At 32.5% G+C, this 27,399-nt stretch overlaps 1 protein-coding gene across 1 annotated transcript in view; it reads left to right on the top strand.

Moving 5' to 3' along the window:
- PCLO (piccolo presynaptic cytomatrix protein) overlaps positions 1–27,399 on the top strand; it is a 413,878-nt gene that overhangs the window by 212,787 nt on the left and 173,692 nt on the right. Inside the window, exons 7-9 of the mRNA XM_063099452.1 lie at positions 11,364–13,539; positions 19,104–19,240; positions 25,070–25,160. Of these exons, the coding sequence (XP_062955522.1) occupies positions 11,364–13,539; positions 19,104–19,240; positions 25,070–25,160 (2,404 nt within the window). The remainder of the gene's footprint in view (positions 1–11,363; positions 13,540–19,103; positions 19,241–25,069; positions 25,161–27,399) is intronic.

Below are 27,399 nucleotides of genomic sequence, written 5' to 3'. Positions count from 1 at the left end.
TTCTTTATTTTTTATATATATCAGAAATATCAAAAAAATGAAACTAGTCTGGGCCTCTCTTCAATGAAGTAAGCCCTGCACTATTGATTTAGCTATGCATGTAAGCAGAAGCTGTTAGGGCTGAAGACGGTTCAGGAAATGGGAAGGCCTAGAAAATACATTTTGTCCAGAGCAAGCTATTTTCTCAAATGTCAATTCTTTCTGAAAGTAGCCAGTATGAGGAACACACTTAAAACAATTTGCACTGAAAAATCTAACCTCAAAAGTTGAAAACCTGAGGATACATTTCAAAAGATGGAAATGCTAAGGTTTCGACTAAAATCTTGAAGTACTGTGAAACAAGGAAATGTTCCTTTGGTGTTTAATTAACAACCTAATAAATTATCCTCATTTCTTGGAAACAGCTCAAGGCCTGGTCCAATCTTACCCAGCAGAAACTATTAGCTGGGAAAGAGGCTGAGGCAAAAATCCAAAGAGGGTCCTGCTGTCTTTGCAGTGAGTCATTTCTAGGTTTTATATCAAAGTTTTGCGGCAGAAAATAACCCAAAAAGGCAAGGTGACACAAAACAGTGAAGAGTCTACACATGTAATAGCCCCTTCAGGGAGAACTTGTCAGAATTGATGGACTATCAGTCAAAAGAATGTGAGACAGAATCATCAGCAAGATAAATAGGCATAAATATACATAAGTTCAGAAATGTAGAAATGGTCAGTGAGCATATTAGTATTCTATTGCTGTGTAACACATTACCTCAAAACTTATTTTTAAAAAATAAAAATATAAAGGAAAGCATGGAGAACCTGGGGATGTTTGTTTTTCTCTCCAAGAATACATTTGGGTAACAGTGCAATCCAGCACGTTTCATCTACAGGCATACTTATCACGTGACTCCACCTTTGTGTAACACACTGATATCTCAGCATCAAAAGTTCTGCCAGGTCCTGGGTGACCAGCATCTGGGAGGAGGAGGATGTAACACCTGGTTTCTCTGTTCCTTCACCTTCTTACAGTTCAACTCCACTGATCATTACTTGTCTTCCATGTTGTCCATCCAATCCCACAACTGCTCTTGACCCAAAGTCACCTGAAAATTATCAATTCCAGAAATCATATGTGCCACGAACATGTAAACCTTCTATCTAAAGGCTTACTCACTTAAGCACCTTCATCATATTTGTTCTTCAAGTTCACCCTTATTCTAGACTGCCAGAACTTCTCCTTGGTTTCTGTTACCAGCCCTCTTATCTCTTTTGCTCTCGTAATCCAAGGTTTACAATGTCCGCAAACCCTCTTGCCATTGCTGTAAACTATCACGCAACCTTGGCAAAGAATTTACCCTGAATAAATCCAAATATCTGCCTCTTCCTTATCTGCCTCTGGCCTGTTGAACACTTCCAGAGGAAAACACACAAGTGGGAATATGTAATTAGAGTTCAGAGTCACCTACCCTTCTACTGCCAAACACTCTTGCACTGTTTAGCTACCCAGCTTCCTTTCTCATTTTCAACTCTCTGCAAATCCCTGATAATCCCTGCCTTGATCACAGTAGATAAATATACTTCCTTCATCATAGTGAAAACAAGCTTCCTCAAATTTTAGCCACCAGATGCATCATAAATTTTACATTCTCTGAAGGAGTCCTTCTTAACTCTCCCTCTACCATATACTTAACATGCAATCGATCATAAAATCCAGTTTATTTTAGGTTGTAGACAGCCTCTACATGGCTCACAATCAACCCTACATCCTGGTATTCATGCCCTTGTGGAATCCACTCTTCTTGAGTGTGGGCTGCACTTAAGGACTTGATTCTAATGAGTTGAGCACTTTTGTGTTATGCTAAACATTTACCTCTTGGGTAATTTGTTATCAGTCAAGGTTTTTAGTAAATCTTATACCATTTGTAACAGTAAAATTCTGCCAAGTATATCTTCTAATAGATACATGCTATTGTGTCAGTTCTGCACTTAGAATCTTCAGTGACTTGCTTACGTGATGCAGTCTAAAATTTGCATGGCATGCAAGGCCCTACATAGCCTGACACATCACTCTCTAGTGCCACCTCCTGATGCTGTTTCTCCCTCCCTCCATACAGCTTGAGTACTGTGCAGTAGGCGTTCTAGGTCCAGGGACATATGTGTATTCATGTTTTCATGCTTTTGTCCATGTGTTCTGCTGCCAGGAAATTTCTCCCATATCCACCTCTCAGCATTTAGAACTACCACACAAATTTTCTCCTCAGATGTCTTATGTGCATCAGCTCCACCTGAGATACAGACTCCTTCCTCTCTAGGAACCACATGTAAGCTTTTATGATAGAATTTATATCTATCATATTTATCTATATTTAAATCTATTTATCTGTTTATTTATATTTCTTTATATATTTATCTATGTTTATATCTGTATTATTTTTTCTAAACTCTGAAAGCAGAAACAGTGCCAGGGTTGTTCATCTTTATGTAACAGTGGCCTAGCACAGAACATGGTACCAAACAGAGAGCGAGTAAATATTCATTGCATGGATGGACAGAGAACAAACAATTAGAATTAACCAATCCCACATATTTAAAGTATACAGTCAATGTTAGACTCCACAATGAGCTCATTTTATAAAATGATAGTAATTTATTTGAAAATATCTTCTAGAAATTTAGGGAATACATATTACATTGAGAGAACAAGGGCTAGTAATTTGAAAAATACCAGATGAGTGTAAGTGTCAGGAGAATTGAAAATAAATTTTATATTGATAATTAAACTAAATTGGTTTGCTTACTTTCTTCTCATAGTTATGATTTGCTTCCTCACAAGCTTTAAACGTAGCATTGATTTTACATGTCACATGTGAACACATTGTCTTACCACATGCTCATTATTTATCATTCATGCCTAACGTGGAAATTTACATTGTAGATTATTTTTATTTTTTTAATTTGAGCTTTAAATAAAACACATTATACTTAAACTTGAGCATTAGCATTAGGCAAATATCGATTAAGTCCCAACTCTACCACTTATTAGTGATGCAATTTTGGCCAAGTTATATAATGTCTCTAAAGTTATAAATATCTGAAAACTGGACTTAATAACACAACCCTAATAAAGTTGTGTGGGAGATTTAATAAGATATTATAACTCCTATATGAAGCTCTTACTAATGCTTAATACATAGTGAGCTTTGATATAATTTAAATCTCAATCTTTTAGTTATTACTATTGAAATAATGTATTGTCCTGGTTAAATGATATCATAATATAAAGCTTTTGTCAGTTTTCTGTTCTCTCTTGTATGTCTTCAATCATTTCCCTTCCTCTGCTCTTGACCTTCAAACTATATCTTACTTCTGCCTCTTTTCCCTAAAGAATACTCCTCAGAATACCCATCCCAAATCACTACCTTGTCTCTCTTAGCTACCAAGCTCTAGAGTTCATCCTCACTGGTTTTACTTTCTCTCCTAGCATTTATTCTTTAATCTAGTATAATTGCTGTGCAAAATCTGCTTTTCCCAAAACCACCAATGACTTTCTATCTGATAAATTAAAAGATGTATCTAAATCTGCCTCTGTATGACACCTGTACAGTATGTGGCATGGATAAGCAATTATATCTTAATTCTACCATCTGTGCTTCCTAAAGTCTCTGATTGCTCCATTTCAAAATTATCTTACTTTTGTTTCTGTAACCATGTCTAAATTATTTCTCTTTCATGTGCCAACTAATATTATTATATCATTTGAAACTATTTTAATTTTTTTTTCTTTTTCTAAGAAGTTTTTTAACTGACGTGTACTTTTTCTAGTACTTTATAAATTCAGAATGAGTGGATACTGTTATATAAATAAATACAAGATTATCTACAAATCGACCCAAATAACTGATGACAATAGAATAAATTTTATTTGTTTCATTAACCTTTGTAGAAGTATGGTTTCATTTAGTGGTTGATTTAGTTAGCAAAGATATATCCTTAAGTTTTAACAGTTACTTTAAGTAAATATAGCAAACATGTATGAGTGTCTAGTCTGTGTTAATCACAATACCATGTGACATAGATTAAAAGAAAAATTGAAAACCTGAATGTATTATTTAATAATTATTTAATAATGCTATTCTAAATTATAATTTTTTCATTTAAAAAAAACTGGTTAGCATGGTTTGCCTTTAGCCATCCACAAAGAAATAATATAATGCTAACTAAAATAACTAACTCATGCATATGAGGACTGTTTTCACACACATAAATAAATAAATTTTAGTTGAGTGAGACTCAAATTTAATTAATGGTTTTTTAGTGATGAAAAGTAAATTTTGATCACCCTCCCCTTTTTTAATGTGAAAAGCACACAAACTATGGCGTTGTATTTAGTCATGAATCTTATCTTCATTTTTGAACTTTGGTTTCTATATCCTAGTTACAAATACAGTATGCACTTGAAGAAAGGTATAAGATGTTGACAACTGAATATGTTGAAAAAATATATTTAAGTAAGAGAATGCAATATAAATATATGCTGTCATTAATAAGAAATATTAATTGGCCTCTGTAAAAATTCGCAGTGAAGAATAAGTACTGAGATTGCAAGCAATTTTGCTAAAGTGAGATTTAAGAGACCACGATGATAAGGAAGAATAAACAGGATGGGTAAATGAAATCCTGACTAAACAATTTGGATGCCATATAATTATGAGCAGAGAAATTTGGAGAAAAAGAATTGACGTGCTGCTTGTGGTGTCTCGGAGATGTCTTAGAATAAGGAAACCTTTTGGAAAGCTATTTTCTATTGTCTAATTATGAAATAACACTCTAGACAGAGAAAGATTGAAATTTAAAGCCATGAGTGGATGTATAGATTGTTCTAGAAAAGAGCAAGCACCTCTTAGCGACAGATGGAGTGATAGCAGATTGGTAAAAATAATAGTGGTTATCTTATGGAAGAAAAAATATTAATCAAGGATTATATGTGTGATAACTACTTCAAACCTACATTTATGATATAAATATCAAAAATGATAAATGAAAATCCCAAGGGCATTGTAAAATAGATCCTATATTCTTATGGCTTTGGATCTGCCATTTGACAGTAAAGAGTTTTAAGAGGAATTTATCTTTTTCTAAAGCACTCTAAGTGAAACACTACTCTGAGGAAATTTGTTAAGGAACATGAATATTCCTCTTGAACTCTATATATACATATGATGGTTGAATAAAGCAGTTGACAATCAGGAAAAGAGAAAAGAAACCTATATATTGCGACCATTATACTAAATGATACCAAAGGACCGTATGAATAGCATATACTTTGTTCCATTTGTTGTAGTATGGCCATTTGATTTAACAGGAAAGAAGGGAGGGAAGGAAGAATACATACAAATGTATACATACATCAAAAAATGCTCACCTTAAAAAATGTCTAAGAGAGCTTTCTAAAATACTTTATACAGATTTTAAATAAGGAAAGGAATTAATCTCTCTGGGACTTTTCAGAAAATATAAGGCAATAAATGTCTCACAGACTGGCATCTCTAATGCTTCTGTCCAGTGAGGTAGAAACTAGTTTTCTGCTTGACTGCTTAGCCCAAGAGCAATGATTTTCAGCAAGAAAACAAAACAAACTGGGACAAGAGGTACATTAAGGAAAAGCTTAAACATGTCTGATAGAACATTGACTGCAATTTTCACAATATTAATTGGAGAAAATTTTTTGTCTGTACTATTAGCCTTTGAGAAATAACTTGTAAATGTGAGATTTTAAATATGTTCTATTACTTTGTTCTTATTATTTTATTAATAAGGTCCTGTAATTTAGTTTCTCACATTTTTCTTGCCACTAGACTCTTACAATCAGAAGAAAACTACTTTTTAAAAGACAATTTTAATTATATTCACAAATGGCAAATTCTCCCCAAGGCAGTGGAGATGCAAGACTGTTTATTGATAAAGGTGTCTATAATTTTTCAATAATTCAAAGATATTTTTATGATGGTGATACTGCTTATCTAGTATTTTGATTCATGAAAACAGTTATTAAAATATTCCACAGTACTCTAACTGAAGAAATTTGATGGCTTTGTTTTATATATATGAGAGTACTTCAAAAAGTTTGTGGACAAATAGAATTAAAATATAATATGAATCCATGATCATTCTGAAATACCTATATACAGTGTGACTTATTGCAATGTCTAATGGATTTTAAATGTTTTGTAAGTATTTAAAGTATTTTTCCATCAGTGGAATCATTTAGAATTTCCTTGTTCACAGTTCTCTCCTCTGTTATCTGTTATATTTCTTGCATGTCTTAAAACAATAGAAATTTTTGAGCCTTTGCACTAAACATGTTGTATGTTTTAGTTCCATGGAGGTGGGAATGGAGGATGGAGGGATGGGGTTAAATAATGGGTGTATTTGAGGAACACATTGTTAATGATATAGTGCATAGGATAGACTGCTGAATATTTCCTTCCTCAATTGCTATTTTGTCTCAAAATTGGAAAGTGCTGCTGTTGGGAATATAGGCAAAGACCCCCTAAAGGTTTACTAATGTTTTCATTGACATTTGAGAGAATGAAACTCTGCTTCCAGATAATTTAAAAGGAAGGATGTGTAAAGGCATGTTTTTTAATTTGCAGCCTTCTACTTGCCTTACAGCTTCATCATAATTCCCCACCCTAACTTCCCAAAGTTAAAGGAATATGGTGATCTATGTTTATGTATTTTAAAGAGCTATTTTGTTTAGAGGGGAAAAGAAAAACCTACACATTTCACTTCCTTGTTAATGCTTAAGAGGCATAGCTCTTTTTAGATGATCTATACACCCTAAGAAGAATGAATGGCCAGGAATAGAGCAGAAGAAAATAAAGTCAGAGAGCAGTATAATATGTATGAATATCACTCTTATTACCAAAATAAAGAAAAGACTTATTCTCATATTCAGAGTAAATGCACTTCCTGCATGAGGAGAATTCAAACAGGGCGGGGCAAATGACCCAGAGAGCATTTCTGTTCTCAAGTTCTGTATATTTTATTGTACAATTAAAGAGCATAGACCATGTTCTATTCATAATTATAATCTCCATATTTGTATAGTGAACAATATGTAAATGATTTGTGTTCATTAAAAATGTCCCCAACAATTTTTTTTTTTTTTAACTTTCCCTGAGCCATTGGATAGTATTTTGTTTTTTTGTCTTTTGTTTTTTCTTTTTTGGTTTTGTTTTGTTCTACTTCTGTTTTTCTTAAATTATGTTTAAGATGGCAAGGGTTTCTTCATTTTAAAATTAAGCTTAGCTATCCAACTGATTTCCCCTGGTGATTCTGGTATTAATTTCTCAAAGTAAATAATCATCCTTTCTTCTTGAGGTTTTTAATCTCTCTTTAGTTACATCACTGATACTTCTTTAAACTTAGAATGACAGGCAACTTTTAACAAAGTACTAGCATTTACATAATTTTGTAGGCAGACTGGCAATTCCTTACACTCTAGCTTTTCCATAGTTATTGCAGTTGTGGAAAAATTTTCAGGATTTTTATGGGACTAGGCTAGAAAGATTACTCTTCTGCACTGAGTGGACTCATTCTCATAATTGTAGGCAACTTTTATTTCTCCCTGTTCTCTAAAAAAGCTATATTATAAAAAACCTAGCTGAATATTTTTTTAACATTAGTTCATGTTAATTATTAGGTAAAATTGATACGATAAAGGGATTAATTTTAGGATAATAAGACAAATTTATAATAAAGCGAAACAATCTGGTACATTTCTATTTTTACTAATTTTCTCAGATCATTACTGTAACCTAGAATGTCTCCTTTTCTCTTACCCTTTATCCCACTCTGTACTCTTTTCAGGGCACCTTTCACGTCCCAGTTCCTCTAACAAGCTTGCCTTTTCCCGTTCAGATTAAGGCACTACATTATGCAAATAGTAGCACTCTCTTCATTGATAGATATATTAAATAACAATAGATAAGGATGTCTCCCTGATGACATTATTTAATATATTCCCTACATCATTGGCTCTCAACCAGGGACTGTTTTGCTCCCCAGGAAACATTTGTCAATGTATAGTGACATTTTTGATTGACAGGGTATCTAATGATTAGAGGCCAGAGTTGCAACTAAACATCCTACAACGCACAGAACAACCCCCCAACTACATAGAATCATCTGATCCAAAATCATTAGTACAGAGGTGAGAAACTGATTAATTACCTGTATTGATGCTGGACCATGAATAGCTATGGTCTGTATGTGGATCCCTGACAAATTTTATCACCACTTTCCAGTCTTAAGACCAAAACTATGGTAGTGACCAACATGGGAAAACACTAAATGTTCTGCTGAAGCACTATTAGATTATATCTACTGCTTCTGTTTTATCTACATGGACTGTCACATTATCATTGAAGGAAATTAAATTGGTCCATCACAATTTTCTCTTTGACAAAGCCACACTGATTGCTGCCCAGTGTGCTTCATTGCAAGTCCTTGCAGGTCATTGCCAGTGATTGCACATTTCCTGTTTGATGACTGGCCCTGGTATTTCACATAGTATTGGAGTTAATTTGACCAGTAGGTAATAACTACGGTTGCTTTTTTCATCTGTAAAAGAAGAAATGGATGAATTGAGATTTTAATATAGATACAGCTTTCAAGGGTTTTTTCTGTGTATTTTATTTGCTCTTCCATTTTTCCGCTCTCTTCATGGAACACTCTCTGGAAGTGTTCCCATCTCACAGGTATTAATACATCACTAGCCCTAAATGAAACCAGATTATCCTTGGTATTTCTCTGAAAATTCACATTTCATACTGTTTCCTTTACTTAGAAAATATTTTCCTATCCATTCCTTAAGACCCAGGCTTTCTGTTATATCTTAATTCATCCTTCCTTCCCCTTTCTTATCTGGGTCCCAATATACTCTGTTACTATACTTTTCTAATTCTTCTTTTGCCATGTTATACGAATGACCTTTTAAGAGATTGTTTTCTCTAGAAATTATACAATTTTTGTATTATCAAAGATGATTTATTAATAAATCTTTGTGTAATTACACTGTTTGAAAATAAATCCATATCTCCATCATCTAAAAGTAAAGGGCCTTCATAAAAATCTTTCCTGCTTCATGTAAAGAAAAACAAACCTAAAAATCCAAGATATTATTATGATGATCTGTTACTTTCAATAGAAAGCATGACTTTCTATATTTATAAAATGAAAAATGCCTTTCCTATGTCTCTCAAGCAGTACAATGATTTAGAAGTATATCCCTGATATTGACACTGAGAGCTATTTAGCAAAAGACTGAGGTAGTTTCTTCATAGAACAACATCCTAAAAAATATTTTTGATTTATGAGTTCTTTGTGGGCAAGATCTAGGTTCATTCTATCTCATGCCCCTTAGCTCTGTGCCTTTAGTAACTCGAACAAAGCTATTTAGAATTACACCTAGCTAGCAACTATTTCAATAAATTAGAAAATTGAATTTTCCATGTTTGTTATATATGCCAAACAATGGATAATGCTGATCTGATATTTGTGACTTTAAACTATAGCCCCTTTGTATTTTTTAGCTTGTTCAAATTTTTTGGGAAAAAAAAGATGTCCTGTTCTCATTATTAAACTGATCTTTGATTATTTTGACAATAAGATAATGCACATTACATATATTCAGAGTCCTTAGGATAGTGTGTCCACGCACTTTAGCTATTTTTATTTTTATTAATATTTCTGACTCCTCAGAATAAGCAAAAATTCCTTTCGTTTGCCCTATAAGTTGTGTAATATACATGGGCTCCTCTGAGGAAAACATTGTTTAAAATAACTTTGGGCAACAAAACTTATCATGGAGGTTATTTGCTTATTATCCCAATTACTTCCATTGTATTGCAATCTAGCTATTGTTCCAGTCCTCCTTCAACTTCATTTTATTGTTAGTACTTTCTGTTCCTTTCCCTTTGTTTGCTATTTGCATAGATATTTTTAAGTATTTTTAATTTATATATGCAGTACATTTAGTAAATTTTTTTTTTTTACATTAAGGGCATCAGATCTATGCAAAAACCACTTTTGCCAAATAGGTCAACATGGAAAACCTTATTAAACACTATGGTTTTTTTTCTAGACTGTTGTCTTGTCACCTTTAATCATGTTTTGCAACTACATCACTTTTAATCATGATAAGCTTTCTTTTATACAACTCTTGATCTTATCTAAGCAATTATATTGCTTTGTTTTTATTCTCTGTTTTGGAGTTCTGAATTCTATTATTTTATAGTATATTGATTTCATTGGAGTTAAATACCCAGTTTAAAAGGTTTTTATGGCCTTGAAAGTCAGTTCTTTCTAAATTATAAATTGGAAGTCATCGATACTTCAAATTTTCTGTTATATATTTGTCCTCTTAAGTGATACTAATCAATCCTAAAACAAAGTACACACATACACACACACACACACACACACACACACACACACACAAATTAAAATCTATGGCTTTTTAATGGTTCTACAGCTTGGGTTCTCTACATATAAATGTGCCTAGCATAGTGCTTTGGACAGAGGAGGCAGTTAATAAATATTTGTCTAAGTGAATTGAATAGCTTTTTGTATTCTTAGAAACAAGAGAAAGAAAATAGTGTGCTGTGAAGGGAAATGCATGAATGACCATATTTAAGATTTAACCAAAGATGATGCTTTCTGGATTACTCTCAACTATCCGTTAATGGTATCTTTGACCCTCTAATGGCTTCTCAGTGGGCACCCCACATATGCTAGAAAACTCTTCTTTAGAACAGAGATTTTCAACTGTCTATGAAGCTCAAAGCCTTAGTTTCTCAGGACTCAAAAATGTTTGGAAGCTACTCCAGGGGGTAAAGTAGGAATGGAGAGACAGGTGCAATATCAAGTTTAATATGGTAAACAAACATCTTCAACAAATGTAACTTAAACTTTAGATGGTTAGCAGAAATACTCTGGGAATAGATTTAGCAAATAATCTTATGTATATTTATCTAGATGGAAATGAGGTTTTTAGAGTTCTCCTAAGAGTCTAACTAAAATATAAGCCTACATAAGCAATTTGTTTGTTACTTGATTTCCAAATTCACTTCTAATGTTACAGGATTTAGAATAATAAATAACCAGTTTATCAAGAAAGGAAAATTTTCCTTTCCAATTAATTGAATTTGTGACCAATACTTGAAACTATATGTAAATTTTTTATTTTATTATGCTGTGCTGTGATAGCTAAAACATATTAAATCATTTTTACATAAATATAAATTATTAAAGTTTTTTGGGTCTTTGTTTTTTTTTTCTTGATAATAAAGTACTATATTTTGTTTACTTGATTATAGACAAAAGGTTCTCAAACCATGACACCCTCTGGCACACAGAAAAAAGTTAAGAGAACTCTGCCAAATCCACCTCCTGAGGAGACTTCCACAGGAACTCAGCCGACATACAGCACAATGGGCACAGTTTCCAGGAGAAGGATCTGCAGAACAAACACCATGGCACGAGCCAAGATTCTCCAGGACATAGACAGAGAGCTTGACCTTGTGGAAAGGGAGTCTGCAAAGCTTAGAAAGAAACAAGCAGAACTTGATGAGGAAGAAAAGGAGATTGATGCCAAGCTACGGTACCTGGAAATGGGAATTAACAGGAGGAAAGAGGCATTGTTAAAAGAGAGAGAAAAGAGAGAGCGAGCCTACCTCCAAGGTGTAGCTGAGGATCGTGACTACATGTCTGACAGCGAAGTGAGCAGCACCAGACCAACCCGAATGGAAAGTCAGCACGGCATTGAGCGACCAAGGACTGCCCCCCAAACTGAATTCAGCCAGTTCATACCACCACAAACCCAAACAGAATCTCAGCTAGTTCCTCCTACAAGTCCTTACACACAATACCAATACTCTTCCCCTGCTCTTCCTACCCAAGCTCCCACCCCCTACACCCAACAGTCCCATTTTCAGCAACAAACTTTGTATCATCAGCAAGTTTCACCTTATCAGACTCAGCCAACATTCCAAGCTGTGGCCACAATGTCCTTCACACCACAAGCTCAACCTACACCAACGCCACAGCCTTCTTACCAGTTACCATCACAGATGATGGTGATACAGCAGAAGCCACGGCAAACTACATTATATTTGGAGCCCAAGATAACTTCAAACTATGAAGTGATTCGCAACCAACCCCTGATGATAGCACCTGTTTCTACTGATAATACATACGCTGTTTCCCATCTTGGTAGTAAGTACAATAGTTTAGACTTGAGAATAGGTTTAGAAGAAAGAAGCAGTATAGCAAGCAGCCCAATATCAAGCATATCTGCAGATTCTTTCTATGCAGATATTGACCATCACACTCCACGAAATTATGTCCTAATTGATGAAATTGGAGAGATCACAAAAGGAACAGCAGCATTAAGCACCGCATTTAGCCTTCACGAAAAGGATCTGTCAAAAACAGACCGTCTCCTTCGAACCACTGAGACACGTAGGTCTCAAGAAGTGACAGATTTCCTAGCACCTTTACAGACTTCCTCCCGACTGCACAGTTATGTAAAAGCAGAGGAAGACCCAATGGAGGAGCCTTATGAGTTAAAGCTTCTGAAACATCAGATTAAACAAGAATTCCGTAGAGGCACAGAGAGCTTAGATCACCTTGCTGGTCTTTCGCATTATTACCATTCCGATACTAGCTACAGACATTTTCCAAAGTCCGAGAAGTATAGCATCAGTAGACTCACACTGGAAAAACAAGCAGCAAAACAATTACCAGCAGCCATACTTTATCAAAAGCAATCAAAGCACAAGAAATCACTAATTGACCCTAAAATGTCAAAATTTTCACCTATTCAAGAAAGTAGAGACCTTGAGCCTGATTATTCGAGCTATATGACTTCTAGCACTTCTTCTATTGGTGGCATTTCTTCCAGGGCAAGACTTCTTCAAGACGACATCACTTTTGGCCTCAGAAAAAATATTACAGACCAACAAAAGTTTATGGGATCATCTCTGGGCACATTAGGAAATACCATACGGTCAGCTCTGCAGGATGAAGCAGATAAGCCTTACAGTAGTGGCAGCAGGTCCAGACCTTCCTCCAGACCCTCCTCTGTCTATGGGCTTGATTTATCAATTAAAAGAGATTCTTCCAGCTCTTCCCTAAGACTGAAAGCGCAAGAAGCTGAAGCTCTAGATGTTTCTTTTAGTCATGCATCATCCTCTGCCAGAACTAAGCCTACCAGTTTGCCAATTAGCCAGAGTAGAGGAAGAATACCAATTGTGGCTCAGAATTCTGAAGAAGAAAGTCCACTCAGTCCTGTTGGCCAGCCAATGGGAATGGCCAGGGCTGCAGCTGGACCCCTGCCACCAATATCTGCAGACACCAGGGATCAGTTTGGATCAAGTCACTCATTGCCTGAAGTTCAGCAACACATGAGAGAAGAATCACGGACTCGAGGCTATGACCGTGACATAGCATTCATCATGGATGACTTCCAACATGCCATGTCAGACAGTGAAGGTAAATTGGGCCTCAAACTACCTTGTTGCTCTCAAAACTTAAACTCTTATTTTTCTGCATGTTTAATTTTCCGTCTCCAAGGATGTATTCTACTTTTCTTGGTGCGTCTTTTGCATGTTTACTTCAATTTTATTTATTGTAAATGGAAATTTTATCTTGTATATAGATTTTGTAGCATGCTTTTCTTTATTTATTTTTAGCTTATTCTTTTATTGTTCTGTTTCTTGATTGTTTGCTTGATTTGTTTGTTGTCTGCTTTTCTAAAACCGTTTTCAGATAATTCTGTCAATAAAATATGGTCATTCTTTAAATCTATATATAGTTGAAAAGTTTTTCATTGTATGTTTCTTTTATTTTTTAAAATGCATTTTAAAAGTTATTGGTCTGTTTCAGTTTCTTTCAGTTTGTAAAATTATTAAGGTTTAAAGCCATTAAGTACTATTCTGCTAGACTTTGTAATAGAGATTTGTCATTTTTATGAGATTAGTGTTCCTTAGTTCCGAGGAAATTTTGAGAACTTTTGCATAAGTCCTGATGTTAGTATAATGGAGAATTTTATAATTCTCTTAAATAAAAAGCTTCTATTTTTTCTTTCTCTCTCATTATGAATGACAGTGTTATTGACAAATTTATACATTTTGCTTACATGCGAGAAGGATTAACACAAAGATACTGAAAGTAAATAATATTGTGAGTTTGTATGAAGCATTGTTTCGATTTAAAATCAAAAATTTGTGGCCTGCTTTTGCGATTTTAGCTATTTGGAGTTCAAGACTTCCTGGTGTATCCATTTAACCTTTTCCTTGGCTTTGCTTTTTGTATCATTCCACATATTTTCCCTAAATTGTTTTCTAGTTTTCATATTGAACAAGTGCTTCAAGACAAGTACACACTTAACTAAAAACTAGTTTAAAGTAGTTTTTCTGTTTGTTTGTTTAATTATATAGAACCATAAGGTTTTAGAAAAATATCTAGCCCAAGTCTAATTTTGAAGATGAGGGAAAAGTGGTACAGGAGTGTGAAAAGCCTCACCCATAACAAGAGGATTCATGACTCTTGGTTCTTTTTTTTTTTTGCCCCCTCTGTAGTTGACATTTGAATGTAGGTGTGGTTTGAATCCTGAAAATAAAATATTTCTGATCAAATAAAATGATTGTTACTCCATGCCTTTTGAGACTCCAAAGAACTAAGCTAACATGAATATCTCCCCTTTCAAATCTAACATCTTTCTTGAGGATTTGCAAAAAAAATTTGTTTTCATGAAAAGGATTTTTTTCTACTTCTGTATCTAGACACATATATGATTTTAGAAATTTAAATGTAGATATTTAATGGAACTAGAGTAATCACTGGATCGGAATAAGAACAAACCGCTTTTCCTTGTGAAATTCCAATAGACTAGTCACTTTCTGATTTGTTTACCTCTCGACAGGCTATTTGGATTGACCATTAGTCAATTAAATAAAACACTTAATTTGTGTATATTTTTTAGTGAATTTTTTGAATTAATCTACATAGTTAAACAAGGTTTGTGATATTATGTGGAAAGTCTTTAATTTTTTTTAACTTTTTTATAATCCACATTTTATACACATTTTATACCTATAAAATGTCTGTTATAGAAGAGTGAAAAAAGCTCTTCAATAGTTATATCTGCAAAATAACAAAATAAACAAAAACTCTAGAGGGTGTGTGGCATAGCTAAATCCTAAAGTCTGTGTGTACATGATGAGCATATATCTGGAAAGAATTTGGCAAATTCATATATTTATCACAAATGTTTTGTCAGCATGTTGCCAGATATATAGATGTTTCTAGACATCCAAATATGTGGCATTTATTTACATACAACCATATGAAAATAACTGAATGTTTTATTTCTCATTTATTTATATGTTTGGTGATGTATACTCATAATCATCAAAGACTATGACAAAAATTGTTTGATAAAGTAGACAAGACTTCGTGCAGCATACAAAATTATGAAGTGTGTAAAAAGATAATACCAAAGAAGTAAACAATTTAAGTGAAATTAAACCAAAATTATATTTAAAAATTGAGCAGACAAGAAAATGACTCATAACGATCATGTTGATATAGAATTAGACAAACAACTATCACAAATTTAAATATATATGTAATATTATGTATGTGAATTGTAGTGATTAGCTTTCAAAGATATATGCAGTAAAATATATTTTTTCTTTGCTTTTATATCACATAAACATATTACTTTTTTTCTAGTGAGCAATGGCCTACTTTTTAAAAAAAATATATTGGATTCCTTGGGTATCTAAGCAAAAAAGTAGAAAGTATTTTTTCCAATTACCTAACTCTTAACATTTATGAATGTTAAGGTTGTTTAAATGGATTTTTTGCAAATATATGCTCTATCTGTATTTGAATGATACTTAAGATAACTTGAGGGGATATTTTTGCTTTTTTGTTTTTATTGAAACATAATTGATTGTACATATCTGTTGGGTAAAAGGTTGAATATCAATACCTGTGTGCAGTATGTGATTCTCCGATCAGGATAATGATTGTATTTATCATGACACGTGTAATCATTTTTTGTGGCCCTTTGCCAATTTCTTGCTAACTCCCTCTTCCCCTCCCCCTTTCCCTACTCTGGTGGCTTCAGTTCTGTTCTCTCCTTCTGAAAGTTCAACAAATTATTGTGATTGTTGTCTCTCTCTCTCTCTCTTTCTTTCTTTCTTTCCTATCTTTCCCTCCCTCACCCCCCCCCCCCCCCCCCGCTCTCATTTATTTTTTAGCTCCTACTTGTGAGTGAGGACATGTGGTATTTCTCTTTCTGTGCCTGGCTTATCTCACTTAACATAATTTTCTCTAAAATTATAAGTTCATCTATGTTGCTGTGAATGGCAGAGTAGTATTTCTTTGTGTATATATACCACATTTTCACATTTTCCTTAGATTCTAAGATAATTTTGAATAGTAGAAGATACAGCAGGTTATTGAGTAGCATGTAGACAAAACTAATTTAACTGCTTTTAAATTGTTTATTATATGCTTTCTCTGAGTTCATTTAAACTCTAGGATACAGACTATAAGTTGTTTTTCAGATTTATTCTTTAAGACTATAGTTAATTTTGAAATATCTCATTTGTGGTGAAATCTAAATAGACATAAATTATGTTGCTTAATATTTATGGCCATCAGCTTGAAGCTAAGCTAGAAACAGTCAAGTTACTTTTATTTCTACTACCACAAATCTTTTGTTGGAAGCATTCTTTCAAAATGAACTCCATGCCATCCCCCCCCAAAAGTATCAATATATGCAGACTTTTTAAAAAATGGACTAATATTTAATACTAAAGAGAATTAAACTCTTCATGTAACTGTTGCCTGTGAACAATACTAGACCTAAAAATAGGTAATTCATATTTTACATTTAAGAATTCAAGGAAATAATACCAACTTTAAAAGAAGGGAGGTTAATCTCCATCAAATTATTTAAACTAATTTGGAAAACGCTATTGTTGTTATAAAATTAAATTTTTAAAGTGAGGCTCTGCCACGGCAAATTAGATGATTGTGGTCATAAACAATTAACATTTATGTACAACTGGCTCTAAAGAATGAAGACAGAATCAAATACAAAAGCAAATTCACTCAATCTAGATGTCTTTAGCTGATTCAAAATTCCTGTGCAAAGTATTTTAGACATTCTCATTCAGTTACATGTAGAGTTATTATACAAAATAGCAGAAAATCAAAGTGAAATAAATTGACTACAAAGTTGATCAGGTTGAGATTCTGTCTTATTTGTATAGATACAGCCAAGGAAAACACACCTGTTTTAAAGAATTGTATTTTAAATGCAATTAGTAAAGTTATGTATTCAAATGAAATCATGTACCATGTTATTCAGGATACTTATTTGTTAAAATCAGTATAGATTATTGTTTTCTTTTTATGAGAAATATGTAATAAAAGCATATAAGAAGACAAAAATAGTGTGGTTAGGATAATGTAATATATTTTCAGAGACTGATGATTAAATAATGCATTTTTTGAATTTACTTATCAAATATTTATTATGTTAAATTTCTTTAAGTTTAGTCACTTCATTTTAAATTAAGAGTATGGAAGACGTTAATAATCACTGAGTAGATTGTGGAAACAGATTGTGCATCTATTAATGAGGTTTAAGGGACAAATTAATATTTATTTAAAATGTGTTTATCATAATAAGGATACTTAACATCTTTCTCTAGTTGATGATTAATTACCTATGCTGCATTCATTTTGAAAATATTTATTAAATGTTATGCCATGTGCAAGACATTGTTTTGAGGGAGGAAAAAAGAAACAAAGAAGATATGAGTCTTGTTTTCAAGCAGCTTAGCATCTAATAGGAGAGATCATTCAAGTCCATATGCAACTAAAAACTAGGAACGTAATACTGTATTTCCTCAAATCTAAGATGGACTAAACGGTGACACATTGTCTTTCATTCCATGTTTATTGGGGGGGGAATCAGCAGTGCTGACCAAGATCACAGGAGGTGTAGAGGTGAGTGGCACTGCATATACTATGGGTTTGCCAGGCCTGCCAGCCAAGAAATAATGGAAATGGGCTGGAGAAAAAGACTTGGGAGGAAGCTTTGGAAGATAAGATAGTCAGAAATATAGACAGAAAAAGAAAACTATGATGAGGTAGAGAGGAGAACTCAACAATGGCATTGTAGAAGCTGGAGTTTCAAGAAAGTATAGGTAGGAAGTACTAATGAATGAGATGAAAAAATTAAAATAACAATTGTGTACTTTAAATATGGTTGCATTTTCAAAAAAAATATTTTATGATGTCTAGTTTTGTCACAGTATAAGTATAAAAAGCAATCAGTCAACTCTTCAATCTAATTCCTATATCAGTGCTCTCTTCAGAAAATAGTTGTTTTATTTTTATCTTAAAATTTTAATATTTTTAATATTAGGCTACCAAGTACTCATGGCACACATGTACATGTGTTTCTAGCAATAACACCTAGGATCCTTTTAGAAATAAATGTTTCCATTTATTTGTGAATATCAAAGAAATGTCATATTTTCAAAAAATTTCACTTACCCAATGTAAAAGCCAACTGCCACCTATTGGGACTGGAAACTTCCATACTCAAGGAAAACATTTTCTTTTGATTTTTAGTGGTGTATTGTGGGGAGAGGTGAGGAGTTGGGAACTTACCAACTGAGGTTAAATAAAATGACTCTTTTGAGGATAATTCACTTGTTCATTTATTTACTTCATCACTATCTAAATTTTCTCTCCTGATTTAAAATTTGATTTTGTTTTGTTTTGTTTTGCTCTGAGATGTTGAACATCTGTGTGCATCATTTTTTCCTAGGTTATTCTTTGTTACAAAATTTTTAACAATATTAACATAATAATGAAAATAATTTTTCTGGTCCCGTTGGAATTTGTGTTTGAAATGCATGTATGGTTAACAAGCCTAGTGCATGCTACTACTGAGAACATCTGCTGCCCTCTGTCATCTGTATTAGTTGCGGTTGCAATGTATGATGTTTCCTTGGTCTCCAAAGCCTATCACCTGCGTCGTGAGGAAACAGATTGGTTTGATAAACCCAGGGAGTCTCGTATGGAAAATGGACATGGTCTGGACCGAAAACTTCCAGAAAGATTAGTCCACTCTAGACCACTCAGTCAACATCAAGAGCAAGTAAGTGCTATATTTAGCAATCTATTTTAGATTTATCAAAAAAAAAAAAAGACAATTTTACCCTAGAATCGTCTCTATTGTCCTAAAATGAATGGGATGTTTGTAAATCAAGTTCACAAACAATTTTTTTCAATAACTTAAAGGAGTAAGTAGACAATGTCATCAGCTATGACTGATTGACATTGGAGCTTAGCTGTGTTGCTCTACCAGGCAATTTAAGTGATCATTCCTCCTACAGATAATTATTACTGTAATAATAAGTCTATTACTCATATATGGAAATATCAGTTGTTTTACATTCATTTTTGTATTTTACCTACAGAGCAACTCACAAAAAGTAGTTATCATTAATTGATATATTTTATATATAAACAAACTGAAACTTAGAGGTATGTTTTACCATTAGGTAAGTATGACCCCAAAACTTATGATCTTACTCACTTTAGAGAAAATGAGGTGATGTTTGAGTTGAATTTTAAAAGATACCTGAGAGACCAACAGTTGAATAAATTGAAGAAGTTTCTTCTGGTATGCCAGATGACCTTAAATCAATTGCCTTGGAAGACCAGAAATTTACAAGCTATGTAATCATTGTGATCATTAAAATACCTACAAAAGAGACAGTTGTCTTATTTTGCTTATATTGACTTCTAAATCATCCTGTTTAAGTGAATCACTGATATAGAAGACACTCACATATTGAATAACTAAGAGGCATATGAACTTAACTATGATTTAATTCAGTGTTTGCAATATTGTGGTTATTAAAAAAAACAAGAAAAAAACAACAAAAAACAAACAAGTCTTTTGAATGTATATGAACTATCTAAAATACATTATCTGTACTCTCATATTTGATTTCTTCCTAAGCAATTTCAGTTTTCATGGACAAATTTCTAGCTATTTAATAGAATTTTCTTTTTTTGGAATGCTGTTCTGATTTTCTATATGCTATCTTATTTTCTTGAAATCTTGGGACTCTATGTATTATAAATATTTGCTCTTTAGTTTTTGATATATTTAGTACATTTTTTGGAGTAGGGTTGTGTTTATCACTATAAGCATGTCAATATACTTTCACTTATGTGTATTTCATTTTAACATGTCACATGGTACTGATTTATACTTTTCTTAGCTATTCTAATTCTTAAAATTGTATTATAGTTGTATTTCAACTCTCATCAAATAGACCTGGCTGAGGAATAAGAAATTAATAAAATAATTCTGAACATGTTTAAAATTCTTAAATTTACCTTTTTTTACCTACAATTACTAAAATAATAAATTTGTCCATCGAAAATAACTTCCTTGAATATATTTCATTGTAAGAATCTCTCTGAAATGACATATTTGTTATGTCTTACTCATCTCATTCATTTCTCTGAAGTTTAGTATTCCCAACAAATCTAGATCAAGTCAATGAAAACACAAATACTTTAACAAAATCATAATAAGATAAATTATATAGACTGGAGAGCTAAAAAATAACAACTTTTATACATTTATTACCCAACAATTCTCTTTCCATGGGTACTCAGAATAGTTTTCTTTTCTCAAACTTATTTATCCAACTAGTATTCTTTGAAGATACATTTAATTTGTTTCTACCCAAAAATTTTTTTCTAAAATTTTATTCTATTCTATACAGATGAGATGTAGATATCCCTAGTGACATTTTTTGTTCATTATTTTCTGTTACTAATATATATGGATTTATGATTTTAATCTACTGAAAATATAGTACGTCATGTTATATATAGTTATAGACCAAAGTAATGCCAAAATTAATCAGAGAGGGAATATTTGAGAATTATTTAATACATTTCTTGCTATTTTTGATAAAGTAGAAAACATAAAGATCTTCATTAGGTGAATGTAATAGAGTAATGTGTATTTTCTTGCTAAAATGAATTTTTTACATTGTCCTAATTTTTTACATTTTAATTCTGATATCTAACATACAAACAAAAATGTATACATACAGTTATAAAAACTGCAAATATGTAATGTTATAAGCTAGGTATAACATGAACAGTCATACAATCACCACACAGGTCAAGGAAGGGAACATAGCCTGTCCCCAGAAACCCCCAAGTGCCCCTTCCAGATCATAACCACTCCCTTGCCCAAGCAAGTAATAAAGTAGCTGTCTTTTGTGGCAATAATTTGTTTTTCTTTATAGTTTTTTTTCTAAATAGATGCTATATAGAAGATAACATATGCTTTAATTACATAAATGTCAAAAACTTAATTATATATAGTTCAAAATTTATGTTTGTTTGCATTAATATTTACCTTCAAATACTGTCATCCTCTCTACCTTATCATAACTATGTTTTGGTGGGGAGATAGCAAAATGGCATTCTCGTTTTACTCACTTCTTTGCATCTCTACTCATAAAAAGGTAATATTGAGTTCTTAGTACCAGTAAACTCAGATGCTTTTATTTGAAATTGTATGCATAACAAAAATTTATGCTGATAAAATGCTCTGGAGGCAAAAGTAATAAAACCAAATTGACTAATGCAAACACTAATTTATCTGCTTTTAAGAATATTTTATGTAAAACATGCATTAGAGGGATAGAAAAATATTTCTGAAAAATTTTTTAGTCTCATAATCATGTAACTATAAAAGAAACCAGATCTGCAACTCCATATTTGTTTCTTTTAAAATATGTGTGTATGTGTTTAACCTCTACACTCTCCAATGGAAATTCAACTCTGCTTTGTGAATTGAACAGTTCACTTAACCTCTTATTTTTAAAATTTTTCCTCAGTCCCTTAATCTACAAATAGGACTAATCCCTTTCACAAGGTCATTGTAAAGGTCAACACTTCTTGACTATTACAAAATGCCTCCACTCTCTATGCTAATGTGCACCTCCTCTGCAATTCCCATGACACTGCTGCATTAAGGTACAGTGAGTTCCTCAGAAAGAACCACTCTTTCTCTTTATTCTGCACATTTGAATGTTCTGTTTCCTCTCCTTGGACACTTTTCCTCCTTTATTCTCTTGACTAACCCTACTCGTCACTCAGGTCTCCACGTACATGCCCATCTTGCAAGATTTCCCTGACACTACTAACACCACCTCCCCACAAATCATTGGTAAGTGTTCCTTTGTGCTCCAGTAGTTCCCACACATTATGTCTGAAGCCATGAGGTCCTGAACAGCGGGAGTTCTCTGTTCCATTCACCAGGGTGTATATGTTATATAGTGCCTAGCACAATGCTAGGAGCCCAAAAGGGCACTCTGTCCCCTGCATGTAGCATTTTTGGTATTTAAGTGAGGGAATGGATGAATGTTTGTATAAATAAAAGATATGTTAACACAAAACTTATTATTTCATAAATATAAAGGTTTGATTCATAAAAACAATTCCTTTTGAAACATTTGTAGATAGGGAAGAAGAATAATCCTTTTTCTGAGAGGCATACAGATGACAGTTCTGTCAGTGCAGAATCAGCAAAAGACAATGAGATAACAGAGACCAGCTCCTTGGGGAGAGGTAGGGGTACCACTTGACATTAGTTCTTCCCCCTGGACTTGCTCTTTTACTTTATTTGGTAGAAGGAATATGTACCTACCCTGTAACTCCATCTGCTAGAGGACTCTCTCCTCATTCACCAGCAATGGTAGAAAAAAAGCTGAGATCTATCTATTTTATACATTGGGGATGAATACCTCTGCTTTCTATAGACTTTTGCTCATATTGATCATGATTATGGCAGATTAATGTTTTTGATTTATTAAGTGGACTCATGAAGTGGTTTAGATAGTCTCTAAAGCCACAAAAGATTTTATGAGATGCTCTAAAAGCAGCATTAATGAAAATGAAGAGGTTCAGCATCCTTTCCACTTGCATCATCATAGGAATAAATTAAAAGGCGATCTTGACTAGCAGATAAAACTCTGATGAAAAACTTAGAAAACCTGACTATTCTTCTAAACTGTGCAATACATGCACTAAGAGATTATATCCACTTCGCCCCAGTCTGGAAATTAGAAATAATACTAAAGGCAAAATTGTATTTTTTTAGGGTTTTTTTGACCAAGTAGGAAAAAAAAATGACCTTTAAAAAATCGTTATTAATCGTTATAATACAGGAAATTAGAAGGTATTTGAAATAAAATGAAATAATATATACCAATTTTAATGTATTATCTACAATACTAAAACAAAGGTTAGTTTTCTAATAGCTGTAGAATTTTTGGTGCACATAGTTTAATTTTTAGTAAAAACTAAAGATCTTTAAATGCGGATTAGGAGAGGGTGAAGAAGAGGAAGAAGGTAAGTTAAAGGAGAAAAGATGAGGAAGACAAAGAGTAGAAGGTGAGACAGAGAAGGGAAGGAGAAAGAGTAAGGCTTTCTGTGGTTTACAAAGATAGCATTATTATGAATTATATGGATTTTTACAATCCTGTGAACAATATTTTGGTTTTAGTATGCAGAATTTATATAATATATTCCTGGATTTCACAAGATTCTGCTGTTTTGGGGGGAGTGTTTTATATTCATCCCAGGCCTGAGTAAGCTTATTCTTTCCTAAAGAGAATAAAAGCTAAAGGATATAATTTTAGCTTGCATTTTTTCAATACCTATGTTAATTTTAATATCCAGAATTCTAACAATTTAACATCTGGACTTACTGGGGCATATTAAGACAACACAAATTTTCCAAGGAATCTTTTTTTGCAAAATGTACATCTCTTTGATTTCAAATTCTGTTTAATATTTTGGTTTAATATTCCCACACACTTCTTAAGCATATTCTAAAATAGGTAATATAAAATGTGTCTTTATTAAACTCTATTTCATTGGTAATTTAAGTCAAAAATTTTCCTAAGGCAAAAGATACAAGAATCCATACTGATAAACTTTTATAAATACTCTCATATAGATATGAATTAGTATTTTACTATTTCTATCTTTTATTATTTCACAAATCTCTTTTGAAAGAAAAGTTCCACAAAATATAAAGCACAAGTTTGCGTTCGCTAGTTTACTTTTGTTTCAGAAACCTCACTTCAGTGGGTAGAAACAGAGATAATGCATTCTGTAGTATTCTCAGGTTCAAGTCTCAATAATGAGAATTGAAATCACAGATTGCAACAGTAGCTTTAAGTGTTACTTCTTCTATCTAGTCTATGGAACATCTGTATTGAATAAGAAATAACAGCATCAGTAATACAACCTGTGAATATAAAGAAGGCTTCAGAAATTATTAGAATGAGCAATGGCTTTATTTACTTATACGGAATTATTCTCAGCATCCAGTATACACTGAAACATCTAGTAGATGTGCTCAGCAGAAGTACAATTCGACAATAAAATCAAACATAATCATGAAGCAATCCTAATTATGGTGATAGAGATGTGAAATGGTGTGATCTTCTCTGGCTTTTCTCCCATAGCACCACTAATCGCTGAAAATTAAAAATGCCTTTTTGTTTCTAGGCTTTCCAGAGCAAAATCAGCAGCTGGCAATTTTTCATACACATTCTCTATCCACTGTCATCAATATTGACTACATACTCCTGTAGTAACAGACATCCTTCAGAATTTGTTACATGCACTCATTAATTTCCCAAATACAACAAATCAGTTTGCAAGAGCTATTGGTTATAAATGCAAAGACCATAATGAACTCAGAAATCAATAATATTATATAGTGTTAGTGTAAGATGCTTAAATTATCATTTGAGAATCTTCTAATACATTTTACTGACAATCAATGGGCTTTTAAATGAACAAGTCTAATTCTGTTTATTGTACTTTAAGTGTCTTTAACATTGATTTTCACCTTGTCACATGTGTGTATTAGATTATACAGATGAACGGGAAGACTGTGCACTACATCTTTCCTCATGCAAGGATAAAAATAACAAGAGATTCTAAGGATCACACAGTTTCAGGTAAAGCAAATAAAATAATCTAGTTCTTATTCTAATGTCAGATTGACATATATTTGAACTTCAGCTTAGATGACTCATTAAATTTTAGAAAACACCAAGTTTTATATCAAAAATTGTGTTTTGGAAGATGTCAAAAAATAAGCAGGCTAATATTTGAACATAAAAGACATCAATGACATGATCACTAGCATGAGGAGTTACTAAATGATACATATTTAGATCATTCCTTTCATTAACTGCATTTTTTAAAAAACGTGCATGGTATTACAATGCTCCATAATTACTGCTCTATTTAGTTAATATGTTCACTGGTACCTATATTCTCACTCAAGTATATTCTTTGTGTTTCACGGAAACTGTACTTCAACAGAAATAATTCATAAATATATATATTCATGTATGGACATATATATAGGTAATAGATCTAACATGGTGTATATGCTGGGTTTTTTTTTTTTAAAGCACTGATATAACAAAGAACAAAAGGAGATATTTCTGCAGTGAAATTGCTATTGTTCCTTGCAGATTTGAGACCAAGGAACATGCGGATGTGGAATAGGTTTTGCTTTGAGCAATTTTCCTCTGTTTATTTTCATAGAGAATGAATCGATTGGGAGTCTAATTTTGTTTTCCTTTTAAGATTAGGTAATTTTTCTTCTGCCAGAGACAGATAATTTAACCTTTCATAATTTTATTGCCATTCAAACTGTATTTTAAGTATTGATGAAAATTCCAGGGGTGAATCTTAAAATCCACTGGCTCCTTTTGTAGAAGTAATTACTTGCTAAAAACTATTTCACTTTCTCCAGTTCATGAAGCAAAACAACATAATACTTTCCAGAAATGCCAAAATTATCTTTTTCATGAGGTACAATAGAAATCTTCAAACCATTTTTTCTGTCATCAGAATTTCATATCAAAATGTTTTCTAACTGTATTATTATTTTTATGCTGTATTAAAAGAATTATCCCCTCAGCCTTATTATTTAACTTTTGCAACTCATTATTTGTATTTGTTTTCTTTTACTTCAACTAGAAAAGTTTTAACATATAACAGAAATAAGCACTATTGATTACTTGTTATAAATATCCTAGTCTCAAAACTAAATTTAATTTCCTTTGTACGTGGATTCTGCAGAATGAGAAAAGAGGATTATTGTTTTGAATAATAAATTTTCAAGCAATGTACTATATTATCTCTCTACATTCCTTTTTTCTATCAATATCTACCTAAAATAATAATAAAAATATTTTTCCTTTCATATTTACCTTACATTGATTATTGCTAAATATATTTTCCATACGTTGTTAGGAAACATGATCCCATACTAAATTAAATGTTTTGAAACAATCTTTATTGTTTTCAAATAAGTTGTCAACACTTCAAATTGCTTTATATACATATATATATGAGGTGAGAGCCAGAAATGACAATCACTGGCAAACAATGTCTAGAAGTTCTAAACCAGTGTCAGGCATTTACGTTTGTGACTAGTCCCTATGTCATTTACTGCCCAACCAAAAGCCTAGTTTGGTTGACTAAATATTTGGTGATATTAAGGATTTATTGTTATTTTTTAGCTATGATTGCCATTTTATGTTAATTTTTTAATTAAGCATATCTTTTTTTAATTGACAGATAAAATTGTACGTATTTATTATGTACCTGATATTTTGAAGTATATATACATTGTACAATGGCTAAATCTAGCTAATTAACATATGCATTTCCTCACAGTTATTATTTTTGTGATAAGAACACTTTACATCCACTCCCTCAACATTTTTCAAGAATGCAATATATTGTTATTAATTATAGTCACCATTGAGTATATCTTTTAGAGATGCATACTAAAATATTTACAGATGAAATGATATTGTGTCTGGGATTTGCTTCAAAATTAGCCAAGTGTGGAGAATGGTAGAGATATAGATAAAACAAAATTGACCATGATTTGATGATTGTTGGAGCTGGAAAATTAACCACATTAGGTTTTATGATAGTCCTGTCACTGCAAATTCCATATGTATAAAATTTTCCATAATAAAATTTGTAAAATTACTGTTTGTTCTCATGTTTAGAGAAAACCAGCTGTGTCCAACAGCTTCATCAACAGTGAAAAAGTTAATGAAGCTAATAATCTAATTGCCTTTGTAAAACAAGATAAAGATGGAACTGAGGAAGGAGTGAAAAATAAAATGTAGTAAACCTTCTCTCCCAAACAAAGTGGAAAATGGT

Source organism: Cynocephalus volans, chromosome 6, assembly GCF_027409185.1.
Source record: "Cynocephalus volans isolate mCynVol1 chromosome 6, mCynVol1.pri, whole genome shotgun sequence".
In the NCBI taxonomy this organism is placed as follows: Eukaryota; Metazoa; Chordata; class Mammalia; order Dermoptera; family Cynocephalidae; genus Cynocephalus; species Cynocephalus volans.
Note: the sequence above shows the minus strand (reverse complement) of the source record. Positions and strands in the feature narration are given on the sequence as shown.